The 26471-nt window shown below is 41.2% G+C and overlaps 1 protein-coding gene and 1 non-coding gene across 2 annotated transcripts in view; both read right to left on the bottom strand.

The window, feature by feature from the left end:
* LOC103185331 (thyrotropin-releasing hormone-degrading ectoenzyme) overlaps nucleotides 1-18329 on the bottom strand; it is a 54088-nt gene extending 35759 nt beyond the window's left edge. The window contains exons 1-3 of the mRNA XM_042335971.1: nucleotides 17501-18329; nucleotides 8211-8484; nucleotides 119-245 (exon numbers count right to left, since the gene is read on the bottom strand). Of these exons, the coding sequence (XP_042191905.1) occupies nucleotides 119-245; nucleotides 8211-8484; nucleotides 17501-18279 (1180 nt within the window). The 5' untranslated portion in view covers nucleotides 18280-18329. The remainder of the gene's footprint in view (nucleotides 1-118; nucleotides 246-8210; nucleotides 8485-17500) is intronic.
* Nucleotides 18330-23446: 5117 nt separating this feature from the next.
* trnaa-ggc lies at nucleotides 23447-23515 on the bottom strand. The gene has a single exon. It is a non-coding gene; the product is annotated as a tRNA-Ala (tRNA).
* Between the last annotated feature and the right edge of the window lie 2956 nt (nucleotides 23516-26471).

Genomic DNA, 26471 nt, shown 5'->3' with positions numbered 1-26471 from the left:
AAGTAAATAACATTTAACCGGACATTTTAAAATCAAGGTTGCAGCTTTAAATAACATCTATGCTTATTTTATTTCTATAAAAATAAAATAAAGTGGATTTTTCAACTGTACAACTTACCTAATTTCGGTAAAGAATAGCTGACATTAAAGTAACCTTCATAAAATTCCAGAAGTCGTTTTGTTATATTTAAAGCATAATCTCCAGAACCTCTTTCAATAGCATCAGATCTAGCATATAACCGCACCTTGGAAAAAGAAAATGAGTCAGTAAAATTATTTTGAACAGCCAGACTCCAAGAATGTTCAAATCTAAACCAATGTTAATATAGGTGAATTCATTCATCAGCTATTCATTCACCAGGTTGAATTATGCATATAAACATACTCCAGAGAAAAGCCGCAGAACTTCTTTTTTTACACAAAGTCCTTGCAATTGTACGCTATCTGGTTAAGTCTGGTGTGATTGTGACTCAGTACTTTCTAGCCAGTTTAAACAGTAGACTTTTTTGTCTATGAGATGAGTGCATTGATGAAAAGACAAAGATGTGAAATTGATCGAAAGTTTAAACATATAGCAATAATTTTCGATTGAACAGTGGAAATAACAATACATTTGACCTTAAACAATCTGCTTTGTACACAGTCAATACAACAATTGAGGGAGACAACTATTCACTCTTAAACAAAACCAGATGACATTATAACATTGGGCTTCAGTGATAATGACAGTGGTTATCCAAATTAAAATTGTCCATTGGTAATAACATTTCATACAAGAAATCCTCTACAATAAGGGATTTTTTTATTTGGATGTTTTGTCAGTAATACATTTTTCAGATTCATGGGTTAAAGTGTTGTCAAAAGCTGAATGCCATTAGAAAGGCTACATGTCAACTAAAGAAATATCATTCTGTTAATTTCCACATTATTGTCAAACTTTATACCAGAAGATGCTATAAGACAGTTTCATATGCTTGTCTTCTATAATCAGATCATTCATTCTGAACTCTGGGTCTTAGTTCTATTTTGCTACTAAAGATGAATAATCTTTGTTCTTTAGGAGCTGCGGTAGCTGGTATTAGATCACTACAACTAACATCATGAGCATGTATGTTAAGCTAAATTAGCCTCCTACGCACAATGGCAACTGTAACAAGAGCACAATGATACTACACTGCATCAGATACAAAAGTAACCATTAGAAACTGCAGAACTTGCAAAAAAAATCATCTCTGAAATGATCACTGACTCTAACAAGATGGTTTAAGACTATTGAAAACACGTTCGATTCTCTGACTCACAGTAAGACGGCTAGCGCAGCTCCAATAGTGCTTGAAAATCACTTGCCTGCCTGCTTCATTTACATACATGCCAACTGTTCATCAATCAGTCGGGAGGTTCACATTGGCATTTGAACAACATATATAAATCAGGGTGCAGTAGGTGTGCAAACCAGAGAAAATCAAGCTTCCTGAGCATCACCACAAATTCCAGTTTTGTCTCAGATTTGAATTGCTCCTTCTATCACCCACCATCATCAGAGGCGTCAAAAAAACACAGACTAGCAAAACCTCACCTCAAGCACCAGACAATATGATTTCCCTTTCTCTCAGCATCAGGAAAATAGTCCAGAGATAAAGTCAGAATAAACTTACTTTCATCTCCACACAACCAAAATTTTTCAGAATAAACAAAGGTTTTGAGCGAGCTTGACAAAACTCCCACAGATTATTTTTTCTTTAAATTATTTTTGTGTTTCTTAGCGATTTAAGGGAGAATCAGATTTTGTGAATGTAATACCTGACTCTTTTGGATGCATTGTTTCTGACTTTCCTGTCACTGTTAGTGATGCCTTTAGCACCAGTACTAATAAATGAGTCTGTACTCTTTCGTGCTAAAAAAATGTACTTAACTAAGTGATGTGACATTGAGTGACACCAAATCATTAGGTCCATGTAAGCTCAAAATCATCCAAGGTAAAAATACATGTGTAAAAGATGAGTAAAGTCAGTATTTCACAAACAGAATCACTGAAATGCTGTGTCTCAGGCTACAAGTCCAAAGGCCACTATTCTGACACTTGGGGGCCCAGGGGTAGGGATAGAGGGGGAATAGGGTGCGAGGGGGCTTGAGAGGTGAGGGGGTTCAATGTCAATCCTCATCAGATGTTGCACCACCAGAAATAGAAATTCCAACAATATAAAAATTATCACCAGGGATAATTATCACATCATCTGTCCTATTTTTTACCCTGTATATTGACAAGGCAGAACCAGGGAAATCTCACCAAGTGACCCTCAGGGGCCATGTAAAAGATGATAAATTGTAAAAAAAAGCAAAATTGCTGTTCAAATCCATCGCCTTGTTTCAGAAAGTGATTCAAGCTTTCTTTCTTCCTTTCTTTTCCAGGGTGACCAAAAAGTCATGAAGCTACCCTATTATCTAAAGAAAACTATGAATATATTGACTTTCCAACGTACTATTGGTTTCATCTGGACTTATATGCCATAGAAAATGGATTGAGTATTACATGACATGCTCTTTTATGTTCACAGCTCCAGCACTTTCAAATCCCTCCTTCCTCCCCCACACACTGCAAAGTGATGAGAACCAGAAGTCCAAATCCCCTCCCCCCCCACCTCCAGAACAATTTCTTTTCAGCAGCAAGATTTGCACACTTACATCTAGTCTGCATGTAGCAATCCAACAAATTAGACCTGAAATCTCACCTACTCTCAGTGATTCTCTGTAAGACCATTTTGTCCTAAAATTTAAGATTGGGGTAAAAATCCTTCAATTCAGACTGAATTTCAATTCAGAATTCAATTTGACAATTTTTCACAATTCTGCACAATCTTAAATTTTAAGACAAAATGATCTCACAGGCTAAGAGTAGGTGAAATTTCAGGCGTAAAGTACAAAGGAATTCATAGAGAATCTAGGTTAAGTATTGAGTTATTTTGCAACTGGCTGTCTGATGAGTTAAAAGAACAAACCCTTTTGAGGTCAAAGTATCTTTATTGTTTTGTTGACACTTTGCACTGGAACATCGTGTCAGCAGTTTAGGGCTTCAAGACAATAGGAGAATAGTATGATGGGGTGGCCACAAGCTATAAACCTCTGTATTTATAAAGTTGGGCTGAGTAAAAATGAGAGGCTGAGACTGGGAAGTGAAAAGGCAATATTGGCATCATTCCAGGTTCAGACATCAAAAACATTTTTGTTCTGCCAGTCCCGGGGAATAGCCATAGTGCATAATAAGATATGAGTGTTTGTGTCATGGGAAATATCCAGAGGGTTGCCAGGGCACTATTCTTACATGCTCTATGGGAGCTGAAGTGGACAACACATACTTTGATGTTGGTATTAACTGTCAGTCAAATGTAAAAGATTGAGTGAATTTTGCAGCATTTCACAGCAATAATAATAATATCACAATTGCATTTTAGATCATAACTGAAAACCTTCTTCTTAGACCGTGCCTATTGTCACCTAAAGCTCTGCCACTATTAAGTGCTCTGAGATGCTACTGCTTAAATTACGCACCTCCAATTGGTGGAACCATCGCTCGAACGGAAAGGATGTTTGCCCGAGCTGCAAACAGGAAGACAGTGGCAATGCTCTCACCCATCAGGAACCTTGCATGCTAGTGATGGCTCAAACTCGTTATTATTGGTCAGATGTTGAACGCCCAACTTGTGACTATCCTCCTTGGGTGGAGGTAATTGGGGTCTCCTTGAAGCTGAACTGGCTCCAAGGTGACATGCCTCGTAATGGAATATCAGAATCGAGCTAGTCTTCTGCGGTGGTCTCGGTAATTCGGTTCCTGAGCCAAGCGGCTCCATAGTATTCCAGGGCACTGCTGATGACAGTACAGCCAGCCTGGCTCATCAGCTGGACCTGGAAGGGCAGATCAGTCACTCGGGGCAGGGAATCATCCCATTCAGTTCCTGTTAACCCTACAAGCCAAAGCCCTAACGGGGTAGGGTGGTCATAGCTGGACAAGCACTGAGAAGGCTTGCTAGACAGCAATATCAATCGCCAGCTATGCAGTTTTAGCTGGTTAGACTCCAGCAGTGCCCCCAACGCACACTTTGGAGTCCCCAAGCCTTGGCTCTTGCCAATCGGCGCCTAATATTTTTGGAATTAGGTAAGCAAAATGCATCCCTCCGCTGAGAGAGTGCGCATTCCATTCCAACCATCTCTCTCTGGGATTTCCATGTGTGGGTGAGGATTCATGGAAATCTCAGCTTTGTTTGGATACTCTTAAGCATGATGATGGGTTTCCGCATGTGTCAGACACCTGGTTGACAAAAAAAAAGTTTAGAAGAAAAACTCTGCCTTTGTAGGAGTGGTAGAAATGGCTGGATGAGCATGAAGGATGCAAGTTCATGTAGGCAAAGTAAAGATACAACTGCAAGCAGTATTGGCACACAACATCTTCTTATTCCAGGGTCCATATGCTATAAATATACAGCCTGACCTGTCTCAGCCATCAAATGAACATGTCAGCCTTGAGTGACTACTTTCTATGGTAAATTCTCTGCTTTGAGACGTGTTGATGAACTGCTAAGGTGCTATATCAAATGCAAGGACTATTATCTTGTATTTTGTGTGGAGCAACTGATTCCAAGTGGTAGCCAGCTTCCCATATCAAAAGACAACAATAGTATCCATTCTCAGCCTGCAAGCTATTTTTCAGCAGTTGTTAAAAAGAACCGGCTTTCAAATTAACGATCATTCTGCTCGCCTGGTTAACAAATGGATGTTCTATGAACCATAATTTCTATGAACTCTCTCAGCGGAGGGATGCAATGGACTCCACTTAAACGACATTTATCACTTACTAACACTTTAACCAAACTTACTATGTAAGAGACCTTAACTTGCACAGTTTGCTTCACCAAATTGAGGCTGCTCTAGAGAAACTAGGGCTTGAACAGGAGCCAAGCCCAGAAGCTAAACTCAGTCAAGGGCTAAAGGTCAGATTACAATCTGTTCTGTCTATCAGGCTAAATCTTGAACTAATGCCAGCAGGACATATGTGCAGTATTGGCCATTGCATTTTACATATTCAGAACCAGTATACAACCTTTTTCGTGAACAGAATACAAAAATCACTCCTGTAGCTCAGTGGTTAGGGCACTCGCTTCGCAAGCAAGAGACCTGGCTTCGATTCCCGGCAGGGCGAAACCTTGGGCAAGTTCCTTACTCCACACACCTGATAGTAATCCCTCAAGATAAAAAACAATAATAATTTGGTCACTCAATTGTTTGTGGGACACTGCTGTGTGCAATTGGCTACCGTGTTTCGCCCACAAAAATATACTGTCAATTCACTTCACAATATATTCTGTGAATCGCTTTGAGACGTCTAGAAAACATGAAAAGCGCTATATCAAATGCAAGGATTATTATGATTATTATTATTACAAAGCAAATCTTTCAGGAAAGGGGAAGAAAAATACCCAAAAGTACTTTTGGATACAATGGTTGACAACCCATTGCCATTTTAAAAAGAAGGGTGTAGTGTAACCTACTACATAGTTGCACAAGACATACCAATGTACTCAGTTGGACCTTTGGGGGATCCGTGAGCTGTTTTGCAGCAGGTTGCCTTGAGGCATTAGTCAATTGAGGGCAGGGAGGGTAGGAGTAGGAGGGTGGCCAAATGCATGGTTAAAGAGGAGGGTTCTTGAGACGTGCTTTGAAGGAAGAAGGAAAATGTAAATTCACCAAGGTGTAGCTCCTGCTATTTTATACCATGCAAGAGAATCCTGGCATGAGTGAGGAAAGAAATTGAGTCAATGTGAGTCACAAGATGGACACAGAATTTACTGAACCTATTTCAGCTTGCATCTAACCAAATTAATTCCAATTATCACTGAGGTTAGATATGACAGGGTTGGAAATATAATGCATTTTTCATAAGTTTCCAAGAAAATACCCACATTGTAATGCTTTCATGTACATTCTCTGCTGCAGTGTCGCTCCAACTATTTATATAAATGGGACCAGAAGACAAAAATACAAACCACAGCTAAAAATAAATTCACTCAAACCTAAATCATGTACTGTAGCTAACTCAGAGAAAAGTCAGCAGATTTCTATACGGCAATTCAATGTCTGAGCTGATGGTATTTGCATTAGAGTCTCTAATATTCCTGAATGCATAAGATGCATCTTTGTGTCCATCCATCAAAAGATGAAATTTTTAGTCCAGCATCAGTCTCTCAGGTACAATGCTGCTATTTCTTAAAACTTGTAAGTTTTATTGCTATTTTGGTTCTAGTAAATATGAAAATTCCAATTTTCTGTTTTTTTGTTCCCGAAATTCAGGATATAAACGCATTCTCATCAAAACCATGTTTGGCAAACATTTTTAGGGAGGGGGTAAATATGATATGCCATTTTGACATCACATACAAGTGATGTTTGAATTATTTGTGGAACAATTAATATCATCCAATCCAAAACAAACAAAAAACTCTTACCAAATATTAGGGGTTAAATCCCACCTGGGTCTAGATTGACTCAATTTTCTTAGCCTTTCAGAATGCGCAGGATTAATAAATCATTGAAATCAATCTGAAGTTGGCTTTTTCATAGTTTTTAAAAACAATTACAGAAAACAGGCTTCAAAATTAAGACTGTTTTAGAAGTTGCCAAATTCTGAATCATCTGAAATACTAAGAAAATAGAGTAAATCTAGACTCAGATAGAAGTTATAATAATAATAATTGATATATCTAGAACACTGAAATTACCTGAAATTCTGTATAGAATGTAGTACTTCCCATATTACCGCTTTGAATACATGCCATTAAAACATAACCAACAACTGGAAATGTACTTATATAAGTAGCCAGGTACCTGGAGTAGTTCAATGTTTGCCTCCCAACCAAATAGTCATTGGTTTCAGTCCCAGGGCTAACTATCACTCAGATCCAACTAACATATACAGACAAGTTCAGTCTGGTCTTGATCAGGGCAGTGCTCAGAAGCAGGGCATTCCATTAAGGATGAGCAAGGAGACTTGATCAGATTTCTCCTTCAGAGAGCAGCTCATTGCAAGCAGAGTTTGTGATGTTTCACACAATTCTGAGCAACTTACACTAATTTGTGAATATAAACTCAAATAATAGCACAAAACACATTTCTGAAATTAGTCCTTTTCCCACTGTAAAGTAACTCTTTGTTGACAGCCTCTTCTTAAAAAGTAGTTCAAAAAGACCACTGAAAGATTTGATCACAACTTATGTATGTCAACGTACTCAGCAGAGGATGGGGAGGAGCGACTGATAGCGCTGGTCTAGCTCTACTTGAGTCTAGCTCTACTTGAGTCATTTCCTGGCAACCATAGAACAACAGTGATGCCAAGAAGGAAGCATGTGGAATGAACACCTTACAGAAGAAGATAAATGGGAGCAAACAGATTGAATTAGAGGGACAAAGTAGGTTACACTGTACAAATCAAATATTGTACATCTTTCCTTCACTTGCTCTGATCAGTGCAAGCATCTCCCAGGAAGAATTATTCATATTCATTCTTTCAGGGTAAAACAATCCTTAAGTGAAAACATTTTGATGAAATAGCTCGATCTGCTACAATAAATTAACTGTATATTGCTCTAAGCTAGTAACTAATATTCTATTTTCTTAGTATTTCATAGGGTTCAGAATTTGGCTTCTAAAATACAGTCTTAATTTTGGAAGCTAGTAATGTCTTATCTAGGCAAGACAAGCTATGATCCTTAAAATACATAATATAAAAATGGTGATGAATTTTGCTGTATTTCTCAACTAAAAAATCTGTTACTCCATGGCACCACTTCATGAGAATGTCACTCCAACTCAATCTATTTTGGAGCAGGATCCCTTGAATTGGGGTAACTTGAACGACAAACTTTTCATTTATCGGGCTATGGCTCCGGGTGGATTTCTTTATGGAAAAATCTGTTAACAAATATCACCCAGTATTAACAATCATCTAAAATGAAAAGCAAGCACATCAAAAGCAATGAATTAAAAATTCTGGTGCCAGGTGACAAGCTGTGTGTTCACAGTACCTATCAACAACATAATTATCAATAACCAATGCTCATTTACCTTCAATGCAGCAATAAACAAAAATATTGTATGATATTTATGCATCATATGCTGAAACTATTGATTACAAACTATTTTGAATGGAAAGAAAGTGAACTTACAGTTATACCACTATTGGTAACAGTCTCCTTATAGGTGAAGTTGCAAACCGCCCAGGCCAAGTAGTAAGTGGACATTTGAGGTGTTTGCTCAAACCGCTCAGTCACCCATCCTTCTTCCTCAGAGATAGTGGCCTCCACAGGCATGTTGGACAATGCTAGGTACGTCACTTGGTGTTTGACGCTGATGCTAAATGTTGCTTTGTACACTGGCTCATCAAAACATGGGAAGGCCTTACGAGCATGTGTAGGAGAAAACTGAGTGACTGCGAGGTAGCTGGAAAAAAAGGGGGAAATGTTTGTTAGATGAATTGAAAAGTGCTCAAGAAATATACAATAAAAGCCACTTTGTGCTGACTAAATATTTCACTGAATACTTTTATTTTCAATTTATTTTAATCATGTGCATCAGCATTATTCATGAGCCAATATTCACTGTAATCTCAGGTAGAAGAACACCATAGACTTGCTATGTCACCGGATGTATAAAATGGATTTCACGGTTGAGAAAGAATGGAGCTCTCTTCATGGGGAAAAATTGCTATGTTACGCAGCACTGCATGGGTTAGAAAACCTTAGCAGGTGACTGTGCTGTTCAGTGAACAATTAAAATGTACATTTTTTTAAAATTAGGTCATGTTTGCCCAGGGACATTTTCTTCTGAAAGAAGATTTGTGTGTCTCCTTTTGTACTGGGAGCCTGAAGTAATCAACTTGACTCATCTGAGAGAAATTCAGAAATTGCTTTGCAAACGGCAAACTTGTACAAGTTACAGAGGTGGTTGATTTAACTATTTACCTTATTCAGTGTATAAATGGTTGGGGATATCAATGCAACTTTTATTAATCTAGAACCAGCATCTAAGATCGATCTATTTTTGCACAGTATAAAGAACACGTGGAAGAGTCTCTGCCTGGAAATAACTTGATTCCTTAAAAAGAGAGCTCAATCAGTATTCGTTGAAACGGAGGATGGGGTGTTATATTGCAATCATGTGGATTGCAACAGCTCTTTTTAACCATAGTACCATAAAAAAGTGGATCAGATGGAGAGGGAAAGCAATGATAAAACAGAACCTTTTCAGAAAATGGGCTTGATGGACTGAATGGCCTCTACGTGTTTCAGATTTACTGACATTTTATACTTAATGAGGAAATGTATCTAGCACTTTAGTGATTTGTACAATAGAACTTATTTTTCTCTCTTATGCCTCTGAACAGAACATTAGCAAATATTGGAAGCAAATAAGTGTACAAAGTGCTGATGGTTTCCAACTTCTTTAAATCAATATGACAAGCAGCAGCTAGCTTAAGAGAGGTTGTATATCTTTACCGTTACTTATCTCAAGAATGCTTCATATGATTACATTTCATAATCCCAAACCCTCAAAATATTTGTAACACCTCTGGAAACGTACAACCAGCAGAAACCGCAGAGTACTTCAGTGAATGTTTACATGTCAGAATTGATTAAAATGACAGAAGGACAAACTATTTCTTGCTTTGAATCTCTGGCATTAAACAAGGGTGGTTATTAAAGTGAGATTAATTCAGTTATTTGTGTAATGTGAAGTAATGTTATTCTTAAGCTCTGCAAATGTAGTTATAAAGAATTAAATACAGCATCCTGTAATAATTCAAAAGCATTTCATTCTTTTTCCTTCATTTCAAATCAGTGCTTGGAAAACCTGCAATGTAGCATAGTGTGGGGCTGAAATGGTATATTCGGTAATATTCTGGGAGTTGAGTTCAACAACAGCCCAAAATTGATGGACTAGAAGTCTCCTCTTCAAGATTACTTTATGTGAGGTCAGTGTAGGCTGCTCAATTTAGTTCACGTACACTCTTGTTTGCCTCCTCCACTTAGAAAGCTCAAGGGGCTACACATTCATCATCCCCTCCACCACACTATCAGCAGCCCATCTTTCAGCCATTCTATAATAATAATTATTATTGTAGAATTGTTGCTTAATAGCAACAATATTGACCACAATGGAAAGTCATTCAGTTGACAGTGACCTTTTTGTCAATTGGGATGGCAGCCACTATAGGCAGAGTTGTGATCATAGAGTATTGTAATGAACTGGAAATTAGGGAACAGAGAGATTAACAAGAGTTGCCCTTGAGGGCATCAAATGTACTTATTCGGGTTGTCCTAAGATGCTATCTGCTGCAGATGGGAATCAGTGGATCTGAGCAGATGGTAGAAAAGATTTAGTACCAACCAGAAAATTATAAGAACTACCAAGATTATTCAGCTACACAGTGCTAAGATTCAACAGATTGATGAGCATTAGCACCAACAATAGAATTATAGTGCTGGACTTCAGAAGAGTAAACACTGATTTTATGAGAAAGAAACTAGCAAAGATTAATTGGCCCACTGTATTGGAAAGGAAAGCACTGCAGAGATTTGGCAAGGTTAATGGGATAAATTAGATATGATTTGAGGAAAATGCACACTACTTTGAAACAACAGGGCATCTAGGATATAAGGAAAAAAGGGGATCAAAGATAAAATGTTTAAACCATATAAAGTATCTGGAAAAGGGTGTGCCTGACTATTAAAAGGCTGAGATATTCAGAAGTAGTAAAAGCAAACATAATGAATAAATTTTAATGGGTATTGAGATCACAAGATTGCAGTTCATTCTGGATAAAAGATTATACAGATTCAATGTTTACAACAGTGAGCTATCATTCCATTTAAATATGCATTGTCTCTAAAGTTGAGTGCTTTAAGGAATATTATCATTATTATAGTGCAGCAAAAAGAGCCAGTTTCTATAGAAACAAATCAGAGCAAATTTTAGCTTTCAACAGCTATACAAATAAATTGCATGTATTTTTTAAACACGATAAATACTGAACAGGTAATTACTTAAATAAGTGCACTATGAAATACTACTTTGATGTTTTTGATTGTTTTTATCTTCGTATTCATTCCAGTGGCTAACAACCACCTTGGCAACAACATTATTCTAAAAATAGTTCTTGAGAGCACAATGTAACAATGCTTCTCTTCTAATCAGGTTCAATCATTGGTAATAAAATTAACTGGGCAATGCACAACTAGTCTTCTTCCTGCAACAAAATAATAATAATAATAAAAACTGAAGAGCTGAACAATTCTTAGCAATACTGATACACTAGATATTCGATGGCTTCTTTAGGTAACATTTCTAATCATACATACTTATATGTGATGCATTATGAAGCTTACCCCCTAAGACCAGAAATAGATTTAAGAAATGTTTTGCCAGTGCGAAACCTTGATGTCCTGTTCGACCCACAAATATCCTTTAAGCCCTCCTTTTGAGCTCTCACTCACTTGGCTTTGCCTCATCTCTGCAACATTGCTCACCTCTGCCACTACCTCTCTACCTGAATTACTCAGACCCTTATTCACACCTTACTCATGTCCAGGCTGGACTATTCAAATGTCTTCCTTACTAAACTTCTCAACTCCACCCTACACAAGATGCAGACCAGCCAGACATTGCAGCTCATGTTCTCTCCCACACTAAGACCCGTGTCTGGTGTTTCCTGTCCTTGCTCTGCTCCACAGGCTCCCCATCTCCCAGCAAATTGAATTCAAGATCCTTTGCTTTGTGTTCAATTCCCTTCATGGTGTCATCCTACCCTACCTCTCTGATCTCCTGCTACCCCAGCACCCCAGCCATTTCTTCACTCAGCAAACTCCAGGCTGCTTCATGTTCCCTGCCTGACCTAATCTACCCCACAATCGATGGTTGGATTTCAGCCTTCTACCCCCACGCTTCATCTCAGAATCCCTCACTCCAAACCCTCCAATCCTATCTTTAAAGCCTACTTTAATATCTTTATTTTCAACCAATCTTTTGGTGGTCACTTCTTTCATTGTTTATAATGGAACAGCCCAAAAAACATTGGGGTGATGAAAAGGTAATAGGTATGAATAAACTGCACATGCTAGAGCAAAATGAATTGCTATAGACATGTTTGCAAACCAAAAGATGATCAGGTAGCAGGCGATCAGAGAGGTAGGGTAGGACGATACCATGAAGGGATTGGAACACAAAGCAAAGGATCTTTTTAAAGAAGATTTAATTGGTTTTCAGGACGTTCACTGAGACACCTAAATTAATGAATTTGTAGAGACATTAAACTACAATGAAAGACACACTGGTCTTTGATGTGATGTTTTTCAGTAGTATTTCACAAACATCAATACCATCTCATGGATTGCTTTTCTCAGGTCATTTGTGCAGCAGTGCTATGGGGCCACAACTGATTTTAAAGGATGGACCATAAACATAATATTTGCCATTGTGTCAAATGGGAATGTTGACTGTGTGAAATCCTAAACAATCCCATTGTATGCTTTGGTACTATTACATTGCAATAAAAGAAATAATGACTTAAAATTTTCTGCCAGTCGTCCAAATAGGATATTTGAAATGCTGATCTGCAGCAGTTTCCATCTTTACCTGTGTAGATTTAAAACAACAAATAACAACAAATTACATTTGTATAGCGCCTTTTACATCAGGAGGACATCCCAAGACACTGATGGTAAAAATTGTGTCTACAAACCATATACATTAGTCTTTTTGATCTACACAGTGTACACAGTGCACTATGTACAAATGTACAAAGAGTAGATAAATGTTTTATTTTAATGGATCAATGGCGTTTTGCAAACTGCCAAGAAAATAGGATTTGGGTTTAGACTCATTCTTCCATCTGTTTGTGCTCTTCTCTTTATTCAATTTGCCAGCAAAATGTTACAGTCAGTGGTTAGACGTTACCCTAGAAATGGGTAGAAATCTGTTGCCTTTATTTTCCTTCTGTTTAAAAAGCAAACCATCTGTCCACTGCATGATGCGGATAGGCCTGAGCGCACCCTGATCACAATCACACATAGAGAACCTGTACAGAATTCATCACGCACCATTTACACCATTAAATGCCTGCAGGCATTTGCAATGCAAACAGGCAAAGGGAACTGGGCTTGGTATGGCAGCAAGTACATTTAAAATTTGCACACACAAATGAGGAAATAATACAAATGCACAACCAGTTGTACGTGTTGTTAAATATAAGAACGTTTTGCCTGCAGACTTCAATCGTCTTTGAGTTTGGTTTCAAGCATCCTAATGCACTGTAAATCACATTGGTAATTCATTCTCATACACTCAGATACCTGGCCTTCAGACAACAGCCTTAGTGCACAGCAGAGTGGATACTATAAGCTTGTAACACTGTAAAGTACATGTCACCACGGCAATGAAACAAACATTAACTTTGGTTGATGGCTTGAACTGGTAAACAAATGGCCCAGCTGTTCCATAAATAACCAATTGCTTCAAAGATTCAGATAAGGGCATTATATCACACTGTCAGCCAATAGTTTTTCACCATGTCCCTTCACTACAAGCCACTTTTGGACACTGAGGCCATCAGGGTATTTAACACTCACTCATAACTGTAACCATAAATGAATTACACATCCTTATCAAATGAACATCAAATTCCTAGAGAGCCTTTCACCTAACACTTTACAATAAATTCAGAAAATGATATGTATGTTATTTTATCAAAAGCTAAAGACAGTTAATTGTTACACTTCTTGTTCTGGAGCAGGCACTTAAACACGTCCCTTGGGGGAAGTGAAGTGGAGCAACATAATCAGAATGTTGTACATCTATTCTGTTCCATTTAGCTCCTAAGTGCAATAATAATGAGGAACATGCAGGGAGATATGGGAGTAAATAACTCCTTTCTGCTTAAATTTGGTGGTTCATAAAGGTGGAAGGTATCAATGCTGGGGAACTGAATGCTTTCTGCAATTTGGCCACCCAATGTTGGCATTAAGCACTCCAGCTGATATTCAGTACCAACACATAGAAGAGTGTAAGTGTGTCCATTCTATGCCCCACAGTCAGACTGATTTATTTGTGCTAAACAAGTAGCGTCAAATTCTGGACAGTTTTCTTCAAAAGGACTGATGCCCACTAGAACCTGCAATGAGACAGTTCAGTCTTATTTTTCACACAGAAATTTTGCGGCTAATAGAGGAAGCAGATGTCCTTCTCCTAAGTCTGACTAGAATCAAACTCTGGTTCCAGAGAGGAAAGAATAGTGCCCAGAACCAATTTACTGAGAATCACAGCAAACAGTTCCACTTCTTTGGTTGCTTCTTTCAACAGTAATTCACATTCTGGATCCAAAGGGTTTAGAAGAGAGTGACACTTAACAGCAATAGCCCAACTAATCATCCCACCCCCTAATGCCAACCCTCAGAGCATGCCAGAAAATTCAACCACAGCAAGATTAAAATTCGAGAAATTATCAGGAAAGGAAAATAAAGAGAGAGTGAGTTAATGTTTAGCCCCGCAACCACTCCCCCACCCCACCCCCTCACCACCCAGCAAATAATTTTTATATTACAACATGTCCTTATATGCCAGAGGCATCTCTTCTCCTCTATCTGGTGAATTTGATAATCCAAATAAATAAAACATGTTCACAGTTTGGTCTAATTTGTGGTATTTCTTTGCGGGATCCTTGTTAGGCAAATGAGAACTCCTTCTGATAATCGGAAGTACATGACGCTGAATGGTGGGAACTGGGAGCACAGCTTCAACCTGATCTACGTCCAGAGCAAAGATTCTAATGAGATGCTTTATGACGGAATCTCATTAAAAACAATCTCACATTTGAACCCAATGGTTTAATGTACTTTGGTTGAGGTGTATTATTTGGGCAACTTTCACACTCACTATCAGGATACTGACCCATAAGATGTTTGATAGGTTTGAATACATTTCCACATCTCCAAGACTCAATAATGAGTTGGTCAACTATTGCTTTGTATTACTGTACCTGCCATGTTTCCTCAGAGCCAGCAGACCCTTCTTTGCTATTTTTCCCTATTTCAAAGGGGAAAACTCTAAACATACCGATCAATTTGTTCACTTGAATGGGTGAACAGCTCGGTACAATGACTGAGACTCGAACCTAAAACATTCTGCTTCCAAGGGGTCAACCAAATGAACTATTTTAAAACAGGACAAACTGGAGCATGCACAGCGATGATGTATTACCACATTTGTCAAGCAAACTGGAGATACAAATGCCACCAGAATGCATAGTTATTATGCACCCACACACACAGCTGCTTCAACAGCTGCATGAGCCAAGGTACCAATAAAATGTTAGAAAATGTTATTCCATAATCTAAAAAGTTATTTGAACTGTGTTCAAATTAACACAAGATTGGTGTTTCGCCATTTAAAGCAGTCATGCTTCATTTTGTATGAAATGCTCTTGGAGTAAAAATATATTTAATGTCAGAAACCAAATAAACCATCAACTGTTTAAGTAAATCATTCTAATATAGAACATTGGCCTTTAAAACAAAATTGACTTGTTTGTTTGTGAAAAATGTTGCCACCTTTGTCTCACGTAACAATAGAGTGAAACATCAACTGCAATGAACGACTTAAATCAATGAGCATAATAATTTTCACAGCATGCAACACGGAGGTTTATTATGCAATACAAGTCGAAAAAAGATTATGTTTGTTCTAAATCACTTTAAAAATACTTGAAAATCCAACACCTTTATTTTAGCACACTGCAGATAAATTTGTAGTAGAATCTCATTATAGGCAACTGGCTGGGATGGAGGCTAAAATACTTATAGTCAGATGTGTACATAACCGAAATGGCTATGTTTCACTTAAACCCAGTGCAAAAGAAATTAGGTGTTAAAAATACTAAATCTACTGTGGAGAAGTATTTACATAATTCCATACTTTTATGTCACCACTAAGCCTGCCTGTCATATTACTTCACTCAAGCTCTTTTATAGAATTAAATAATAAGTGTGAGGTTTATGTTTGTGTATCAAGTACAATTACATTTCACTACATACCGTACACTAAATTATTTGCATGCAAAGAAAATGCCACGTTACGTGAATGTGAGACATTGCTTTAACCAAGAGCCTTAGAGTCCAGTGAACTTAATGCCCAGTTATACTGCACATTTGGCGTTGGGGTAGAATGATCATTTGAAATGCTCTGATGTGCAGAATGCAGCAGTCATTCTGTACATCAATGTGTTGCAAACCATCATTTCGCATTAACATGTGCAGTAAAAGTAATTTCACCAAATTTTACACCAAGCAGCAAGAGCACTTGGAAGAGTTGGTTTGCAAACTGGGGTTTATTGTTATTCAGTTTCTAATCACTGTATGAACCAATTACTTGATGAACGTGTTTTCAATTGTTCAAAAGTATCACTAGCAGAAATGATCCACGAATTAATTGAACACTGGCCTCTCGAAAGCACAAACACATTAGGCCACTCAACAGTGATAGGAATGGACGCTCGCTCTCAGTTAGCATTGCGTGTTGAAAAGCTGATTGATGTTGGAGAAAAACTTTACCCATTTTCAGAGACCGTTGCCAGCCATCTATGGGCAAGGTTGTTTACAAGTCATAGCAGCCTCTCCGCTCAGAAAAGTTTTCATCAAATTCAGCTTCTATGTAGTGTAAGAAATATATATTTTTAAAGGCACGCGAGGGTCGAATGAATTATGACCGATTTTCCTTTAACGCTTGAATGGGCCAGAAATTCAATTCACCTCGCGCCTGCGTGTCGGCGGACGCATCCCTCCCGGGAGAGGGCGCGCGGTCCACTCCAGCAATCTATCTCTGGGATTGTCCATGTGTGGGTGGGAGGCGTGGAAGGCTCGGTTTGGTTTGGCTACTCTTAAGCAAAGGGGTGACGGGTTTCCCCAGGTGGCAGACACCCACCCGGCTGACCGAACAGTATAGAGAGGCGTGTGATGATGGTGCGTTATCCTCTGGTGGGACCAACAGCCTTTTTTTTTCACACAATATCACATCTACACAACCCCTGTGTGGAGTTTTCTTGAGCATCGCGTTAGTTACGACTGAGTTGGGATTAATCCTCGGTGTGTGTGTGTGTGTTGTGTGTGTGTTGTGTGTGAGTGGTGTGTGTGTGTTGTGTGTGGTGTGTGTGGTGTGTTGTGTGTGTGTGGTGTGTGTGTGTGTGTGTTGTATGTGTGTGTTGTATGTGTGTGTGTGTTGTATGTGTGTGGTGTGTGTGTTGTGTGCAGTAAAACCCCGACAGATCCAAAGTGACTGAACATCGCGGTTTGGATGAGTTCCCGATGTGTTTCGGAAGGGCTCTGCCCCCCTCACCCCTCCCCCCCCCCCCACCCCTCCCCTCCCCCCTCCCCTACCCCTCCCCCCCCCCCTGTGCTGCCGGTGGTCTCACCTTCTCTCTTCCCGGGTCACGTAGGAGCTGCGGAAGAAGCCGAGCAGCTCGTCCGCGATATTGGCGTTGAACTTGATCCTCAGAGTGTAAAGTTTCTGCGCCTCCAACTCCCTCCTCAGCACAATGACCAGGACCTGGTTCTGCGGGTACAAGAAGTACTTACTGACCCCGAGGGCCCCGGGGAGGGCCCCGGGGAGGGACCCGGGGAGGGACCCGGGGGACACCCGCACCCCCTGGACCACCAGTCTGTCGGCGTGAAGGACCATATAGCGAGTGGAGTTCAGGCACTCGATCTGGACGCTGACCTCCCCCGAGAAGGTGAAGTTGTCCATGGAAGCGGTGGTCCTCAGGTCGTAGTGACGGGGCTTCAGAGCGGTGGGCAATCTCAGACGGGTCCAGGGTGGCCCTCCAGCCTCACCCGGGCTCTCCCTCTCCCTCTCCCTGGTCAGGTTGGACCTGCCCGGGGGGTGCCCGGTGCCGGTCCCGGTGCCGGTGCCGGTGCCGTTACCCGCCCTGTTGCTGCTCTCGTGGGGGCACTCCTCGAATTTCACGCTCAGGAGGACGGCGATGATGGTGACCACGATGAGGGTCAGGATCGAGACGGCGAAACCCAGGACCAGCCTCTTGTGGACGGTGATGTTCCTCTCGGTGGTCCTGGGTCTGACCACCACCGAGTCGGCCCACTGGTCGGACAGCCCCCGCCCGTTCCTCATGGAGTCCTCCTCGATCACCATCTGCGTGAAAGACATGTTCTTGTCGCGCTGGTCTTCCAAAGCCATTTACACCCCTCACTCCCACTCTACACTCTACACTCCACTCCACTCCACACTGCGGGTCTTCACGAGGGCGCAGCTCCAGCGGAGGGATAGGAGAGAGAGGGAGGGAGGGAGGGAGGGATGGAGTGTGTGTGTGTGTGTGGGGGGGGGGGGGGTGTTGGGGGGTGGGTATGCACTTCTTTGACGGCAACGGGGAGGATGGAAACAAACCGATTTGCTGTCAATGAAAGCTCTTCAAAGAGGGAAAAAAAAATCTCAGCCAACATTAACCCTCCACACCCCCCACAGCGCGAAGCCATCAGGTTCGAGGCGCTGTTCCCCAGACGAACACTCACTCACACTCACTCACTCACACTCACACTCACTCACTCACTCACACTCACACACACACACTCACACACACACTCACTCACTCACACACACACACACACACACTCACACACACACTCACACTCACTCACTCACACTCACACACACACTCACACACACACTCACTCACTCACACACACACACACACACACTCACACACACTCACTCACACACTCACACACACACTCACTCACACAGACACACTCACACTCTCACACACTCACTCACACACTCACTCTCTCGCTCTCTCCACTTGTCACTTCCACTCACTCACTCACTCTCACTCCCATTGGCTGACAACACCTTTTTTTCCCCCCAAGTCCATGTTTTAAAGGCTTTATATATATATACATTTACGTTTATACAAATATTTTTTTGGGGGAGGAGGAGAGATTAAAAAAAGGAATAGTTTTTGTTATCCACCCCCCAAAAAAACACTATATATATTTTATATGTATATATGTATATATATCCCTCGTTCCCAACGTGGTTTTGCTCCCGATCGCGTTTGGATTGAATTTCAGCACTACAGTGGGTTTGGCGTCTTTCATTGAACGGACCAAGTTCCGACACTAAACGATCTCTGTTCCAGATCCCGTGTTATCTCTCGACCCACCCACACCCACACCGCCCCACCCACACCCACACCGCCCCACCCACACAGCCCCACCCACACCCACAGCCCCACCCACACCCACACCGCCCCACCCACACCCACACCGCCCCACCCACAGCCCCACCCACACCCACAGCCCCACCCACACCCACACCGCCCCACCCACACCCACACCGCCCCACCCACACCCACACCGCCCCACCCACACCCACAGCCCCACCCACACCCACACCGCCCCACCCACACCCACACCGCCCCACCCACACCCACACCGCCCCACCCACACCCACACCGCCCCACCCACACCGCCCCACCCACACCCACACCCACCCTCTACCCCCACCCACACCCACACGCCCCACCCACACCCACACCGCCCCACCCACACCCACACCGCCCCACCCACACCGCCCCACCCACACCGCCCCACCCACACCCACACCGCCCCACCCACACCCACACCGCCCCACCCACACCCACACAGCCCCACCCACACCCACCCTCTACCCCCACCCCCACCCACCCTCTACCCCACCCACCCTCTACCCCCACCCACCCACCCTCTACCCCCACCCACACCCACCCTCTACCCCACCCACACCCACACAACCCCACCACACCCACCCTCTACCCCCACCCACACCCACACTCTACCCCCACCCACACCCACCCTCTACCCCCACCACACCCACCCTCTACCCCACCCACACCCACCCTCTACCCCCACCCACACCCACCCTCAACCCCCACCCACACCCACCCTCAACCCACACCCACCCTCTACCCCACCCACACCGCCCCACCCACACCCACCCTCTACCCACACCCACACCCACACAGCCCCACCCACACCCACCCTCTACCCACACCCACCCTCTACCCCCACCCACACCCACGCAGCCCCACCCACACCCACCCTCTACCCACACCCACCCTCTACCCCCACCCACACAGCCCCACTCACACCCACCCTCTAACCACACCCACCCCCCCCTCTACCCCCACCCACACCACACAGCCCCACCCACACCCACCCTCTACCCACCCCCACACACCCCCACCCACACCCTCTACCCCCACCCACACACTCTACCCCCACCCACACCCACCCATCTACCCCCACCTACACCCACCCATCTACCCACACCCACCCATCTACCCCCACCCACACCCACCCATCTACCCACACCCACTCACCCACACCCATCTACCTCCACCCACACCCACCCATCTACCCCCACCCACACCCACCCATCTACCCCCACCCACACATCTACCCACACCCACCCATCTACCCCCACCTACACCCACCCATCTACCCCGCCATCGCTCCCCACCTTCGCCCAGGAGTGCTGCAGCCGGTTAGCAATCAGCCAGACTGTGGTAACAGGGTGAGGGGGGGGGGGGGGATGAAGGAGCACAGCTCAATCAGGTTTGGCCACAGGTTGCTGCAATAACCGTATTATTATTATTTATTATTAATATTGAGTTGAACTCAGAACAGGGATCTGCGATGCAAACGCAAGGGAAGGCACAGACTTCATTTAAGCCTTGAGCACCATTGACCTGCAATTTATTTGGGGGGGGGGGTGTGGAGACAGACCCCAGAGCCTGTGCTCTCTCTCTCTCTTAAATAGCAACGATCTCTCTCACGGATCTCACATGAAAATGAGCGACTCAGATAATAATAATAATAATTCTTGCATTGCAAACTGCGGCGACACCAGTAATTGACCCCCATCTGCTGGTGTGGCCCCACAGAGAGCAGCGACACGGGAGCATCACAGGCCACTCTCGCTGTTTCACTCCCTAACCTTTTCTGATCCTTTCCTGATCCTCCCATCCATTGAGGAGACATTGAAATATTATCAGTGATTTCCAGGACTGTACTACGTCGGAGTGCAACATTTTTTAATTCCAATCTCCACCAGATTAAACAATCTGTAGCTCAGTGGTTAGAGCACTCGCTTTCCAAGCACTCAATTCCAGGCAGGGTGAAACGTTGGGCAAGTTTCCTTACTCCACATGCCTAATAATAATCCCTCAAAAACCCAAAACAATAATAAATTGGTCATTTTCAATCCACGACAGTTTGTGGGACATTGCTGTGCGCAATTGGCTGCCGCGTTCGCCCACAAATATACAGTCAATTCACTTTACAGTGTGTTCTGTGAAGCGCTTTGGGACGTCCTCCCGACGTGAAAAGCGCTATATCAAATGCAAGGATTATTATTATTATTATCAATCTCTTCAAGTTCATCTGCGCTTCACAACAGGCACTCTGTCACCTGCCTGCTGTAGGAATACAACTGTTCAGAATCAGTACAGGCTCATTGTATTGTATTAGACTTGAAAACAAATGTTGATAGAGAATTATTTCTCACAATTTAAATATGTATTGCTCTATTCACTTTCTATTTTGATGAACATATCCAGGGATTTAGGTAGAATTGGTTCTCTACAAAAGGAAACCTGCATAAAGTGAATTTTATGGAAGTCTACCTATGCCCAATTAAGCCTGCCTCTGGAGTAAACTTTTATTTGTTAAACAACACAAGAGTATTTTACTATTTTACTAATGCATATACACGATATAGTCTTTAAAACTAATTTGATGAAAAGAAACCCAAATCAACAGTATAATGATGTGAAGTTTGATGTATACTTTCCGCTACACTTCATGTTAAATCAGAGATAACAAACAAACACACTTCATTTCAGGATTCTATGCACTCAGTACTGAAACTGGATGTCTGCTTTTCTAATGTTATTAATAGCTTGACATCTGATTGAATCTTTAATAATATTCGTAATGATCCATTCAAAGTTCCTAGACTGTCCATAGAACATTTAACAGCCCAAAGGGAAATGAGCCCAATGTCATTTGCACAAACAACTTTACTGACTTCAGGCAGGAAGTTCAGTATGACCACAATCTCCAACAAATTCCAATTTCAGCAAAGATTTGTAAAAATAAGATCAAGACTTATATCGTATGTTCAATCAGTTTCCTTCAGCTGGAAGCTAAAATAATTATTTAGGTAACAGTATGACTTCTCTGGGTTTGGACTTTACTTTTCACATCAACATTGAAGTAATGATAAAAACTTGACTGTGAAGATCTGTTTAGCTCTCTTTGTTAAGAGAGGTGCAATAGCAACAATGCAATGTCAGCCAAACAAATGGAAGGTTTGACAACCAACCATGATAATATTATATTCAGTGCTAGAGTCTAATTCAGTATTTGTTGTCAGAATTCTCCCTATCGTTAACATTATAAGTAATCATGAATGCTGCAATGAGAAGACATTTTTGCCATGTTAAATTAATTAGAGGAATGAATGCAATCTAATCCTTGTATTCCGTTGGTGCACTATTGGCATTTTGACCCTGGAGGAAGGAAATAAATGGCCATATAACCTGCAAATAGATAAACAGCACCATTCACTCCTCTGTCCCAAGCAATTTAAAAAGTTTCAAAAACAGCTTACAAATTTTGGCATCCATCTATGCTGAACATGATGAATTGACTTTTTTCATCTGCTTCTTTTACATGATCTTTTGGGTGGGGGAAATATGTAATGGCCCAACTTTCAGCCTTGGTTCACACAGTTCTACATTATTACTACAATTAGCATAAAGAGGAATTTTGCACTCTATCTTGTTGCATCCTTGTTAAATGGCATCAGGGAGAAAGATGCAACATTTTGTAGATGGAAACATAGATGGCAAAGGGGATTATTAACATCAGGTCACAGCTGAAGTTAGCAAAATGGGACCTGAAGGGAATTGTACTGAGAAAATACATGGGCGAAGAATTTGGTGTAGTGGATTTGGTGAATGTTTGGAAATTGGGAAGTTTTCATTCACAATTTATTTTGTATACAATTGTACTGTATGTTTCAGCACAAGTTTAAAATTACTGCAAATCTTTCCAGCTCTGTTATAATAATAATAATCCTTGCATTTAATATAGCGCTTTTCACGTCTTCTAGACGTCCCAAAGCACTTCACAGAATATACTGTAAAGTGAAGTGACTGGATATTTTCTGGACGAAACGCAGCAGCCAATTGCGCACAGCAGTGTCCCACAAACAGAGTGGATTGAGTGACAAATTATTATTATTTTTCTTTCTTGAAGGGATTATTATCAGGCGTCTGGAGTAAGGAAACTTGCCCAAGTTTTCACTCTGCCGGGAATCGAACCCAGGTCTCTCGTTTGCCAGGCGAGTGCTCTAACCACTGAGCTACACGACTCTACAAGTTGTTGTTAACCACAACAACTTGCATTGTATAGCGCCCTTCACATGAGTAGCGTCTAGGATTGCAATCGCAGAGCTTGCCCTGAGCAGGGGAGAGAGGGGAGATAACTTTAGGCACGGTCAAAGGCAAAGGTCTTCAGATGCAATTTGAAGACATAATAATAAGGAGAGGGATGTATATTTAATTTTTCATAACACTTTTGCTAGGATCTGTTACCCAGGCTTAGTTACCTTTGCTCAGTTACCTATGCTTAGTTGCTGAAGAACTCTAAAGGGGCTATTTTAGTTGAATATTCAAGCAGAGAATGGGTGAATTTTATTCATATGTATTTACTCTCTAGAGTTGCGAGTCAACACCCAAACAAAACCAGTTCAATTGTGTTTCGCAAGCTGCCCAGGAGCATGGATCAGCACTAAACACAGTGTCAATGTGGCATACAATGATACAGAAATTGGCATCATGAATAACGGAGATGTTTTTGAGCTAGTGGACTCTTAAGAGGAAGAATGTCCTGCAAATAACCAGATTGGAAGCTAAACTGTTGGCTCACGACTTGAAAACAACAATTGGCATTCATGTAAAATGTCCAGAGAAGCTGCCAAGACATGAATAAATAGTACATGGTCATTGGTGCTGAATAGATAGAAGGATAAATGTTGCTCAGAATAACATGAGGAATAACAATATTTAAAAAATACAGGCTGATGAAAACATATAAATATATTGACTGATATGCTTATACTAGCAGAATGAATGAGTACAATAATAATAATCCTTGCATTTAATATAGCACCTTGAAATGTAGTTGAGACATCTCAAAGAGCTTCATAGAATACATTACAAAGTGGTGTGACTTTGTGTACTTTGTGGGTGAATGAGCTAAGCATATCCTTGCATTTGATATAGCGCTTTTCACGTCGGGAGGACGTCCCAAAGCGCTTCACAGAACACACTGTAAAGTGAATTGACTGTATATTTGTGGGCGAACGCGGCAGCCAATTGCGCACAGCAATGTCCCACAAACAGTCGTAGATTGAAAATGACCAATTTAATTATTGTTTTTGGTTTTTTGGAGGGATTATTATTATTAGGCGTGTGGAGTAAGGAAACTTGCCCAAGGTTTCGCCCTGCCTGGAATTGAACTCAGGTCTCTCACTTGCAAAGCGAGTGCTCTAACCACTGAGCTACAGGACTCCATGTTCATGTTGATATGTCCATCTGAGTTCCTGTCTGCCTCTTCTGGTGATTCCGTGGCACTATTCGAAAAGAGAAGGAAGTTTCTCCCAGTATCCTGGCCAACAATCAACCAGATAATTTCACTTCATGTTTGTGTGCAAATTGCCTGCTACATTTGCTTACAAAATACACAGTCACTACATTTTACAGATAACTCTGTAATGCACTCTGAAAGAGTTTAACGTCCTAAGGCACTATATCCAAGAATTATTATTATTGCTTTATTATTATTAGAGGTAATACAAAGCTGGGAAATGTCATGACAACATTAACATTTCAGAAACCTAGGTTTAACAGAAGGTGGATGGGTGATGGAGCTAAGGAGATAAAACAATTTGAAATAAATAGATCTATTGATCTCAGCAGAGACGTGGCATCATAGATAATGAAATATATAGTAGTTATTGAAAGGTATGCAATTAAAACCAGGAGAAACAGCAGGAGCAATTTATGCAAAATCTTGGATTGATAAGGGCACCAAAATATCAATCGACGACTGCTATTGATTGCTCTCTCAAGGTTGACAGGTAGATAATGGGCTGTTTAGGCAAATAAGAAACATTGGGTAAGAACTGTAGTGTGATCAGAACATTCCATATCATTAATGCCCGAAACGTACCTACTGGATTAAAAATTCTGGTATAATTTATGGAGTGTCAATCAATGATTATTCCCAGGAAAGCATAAGGTGAATAGATATGCAATGCTTTATTAAAAGAAGTGTTTTGTCTTGATTTAACAGTATATTTCCACTTACAAACTGAGCACACGGCTGATCACCTAATCACCTTCCATTAGACATTTCATTCAACTGTACCTTTTGTAAATTTGAAACGAACAATTTGATTCTCCATCCATTTGCATTTATCTTACAGTAAGGACAGTACAATATTTATGTCCCCTCTCCTCATGTTCCCACATACCATCTGTGGCTGAAATGGTCAACTATTCCCAAGTCTCTGCCTAGTCTGCCTACTGTGGCTGCATAAGAGCAGCTCTTGCAATTTGCTCTGATTTCTGCACAACACACACACACATACCTCCCACCATGGGGCAGAACTCTAAATAGCATTTGTCCGAATGCATATCAAACATGATTAACACACTGTGTAGGATTCTTGATTAACAAACAGGATAATTCACTGATAGAATTCTCGTAAATCACACACACATATATTATATATTTCGCCCACAAAATATACAGTCAATTCACTTTACAGTATATTCTGTGAAGTGCTTTGAGATGTCTCAAAGGCGTGATGAGGCGCTATATAAAATGCAAAGATTATTATATTTTAAATAATGACAACTATATTACCGATGTATAGGCCAATACTTGCACCAACATTGATAGTACGAGGTGCATTCAGTTTATTGTTTACACTAGTAAATTTCTAAGGTGCATGCACTAATGAACAATAATAATTGCTGACAATTTCATCACAGACCTCAGATACCAGGTGGCATTCACAACTAGTTAGACCTCTCTTAGGGATAGCAAATCAGGAATATGCAGTTTACTAGTGATGCAAACTGTTTTCCAAAAATAGCTTATTAAGAGCAGATCACAATAACATTGCATTTTCAGGCTGAATCTAGCTCCCACTAGTCTGAAAGCTAGAAAATAAATCCTAAATTGCATACTTCAATATAAATTTTATGTGCCTTTGTGCAGTTTTAAAAATGTTAATTTAATGAAACAGGGATATAA

The sequence above is a fragment of the Callorhinchus milii genome, unplaced genomic scaffold (genome assembly GCF_018977255.1).
Source record: "Callorhinchus milii isolate IMCB2004 unplaced genomic scaffold, IMCB_Cmil_1.0 Scaffold5, whole genome shotgun sequence".
In the NCBI taxonomy this organism is placed as follows: domain Eukaryota; kingdom Metazoa; phylum Chordata; class Chondrichthyes; order Chimaeriformes; family Callorhinchidae; genus Callorhinchus; species Callorhinchus milii.
Note: the sequence above shows the minus strand (reverse complement) of the source record. Positions and strands in the feature narration are given on the sequence as shown.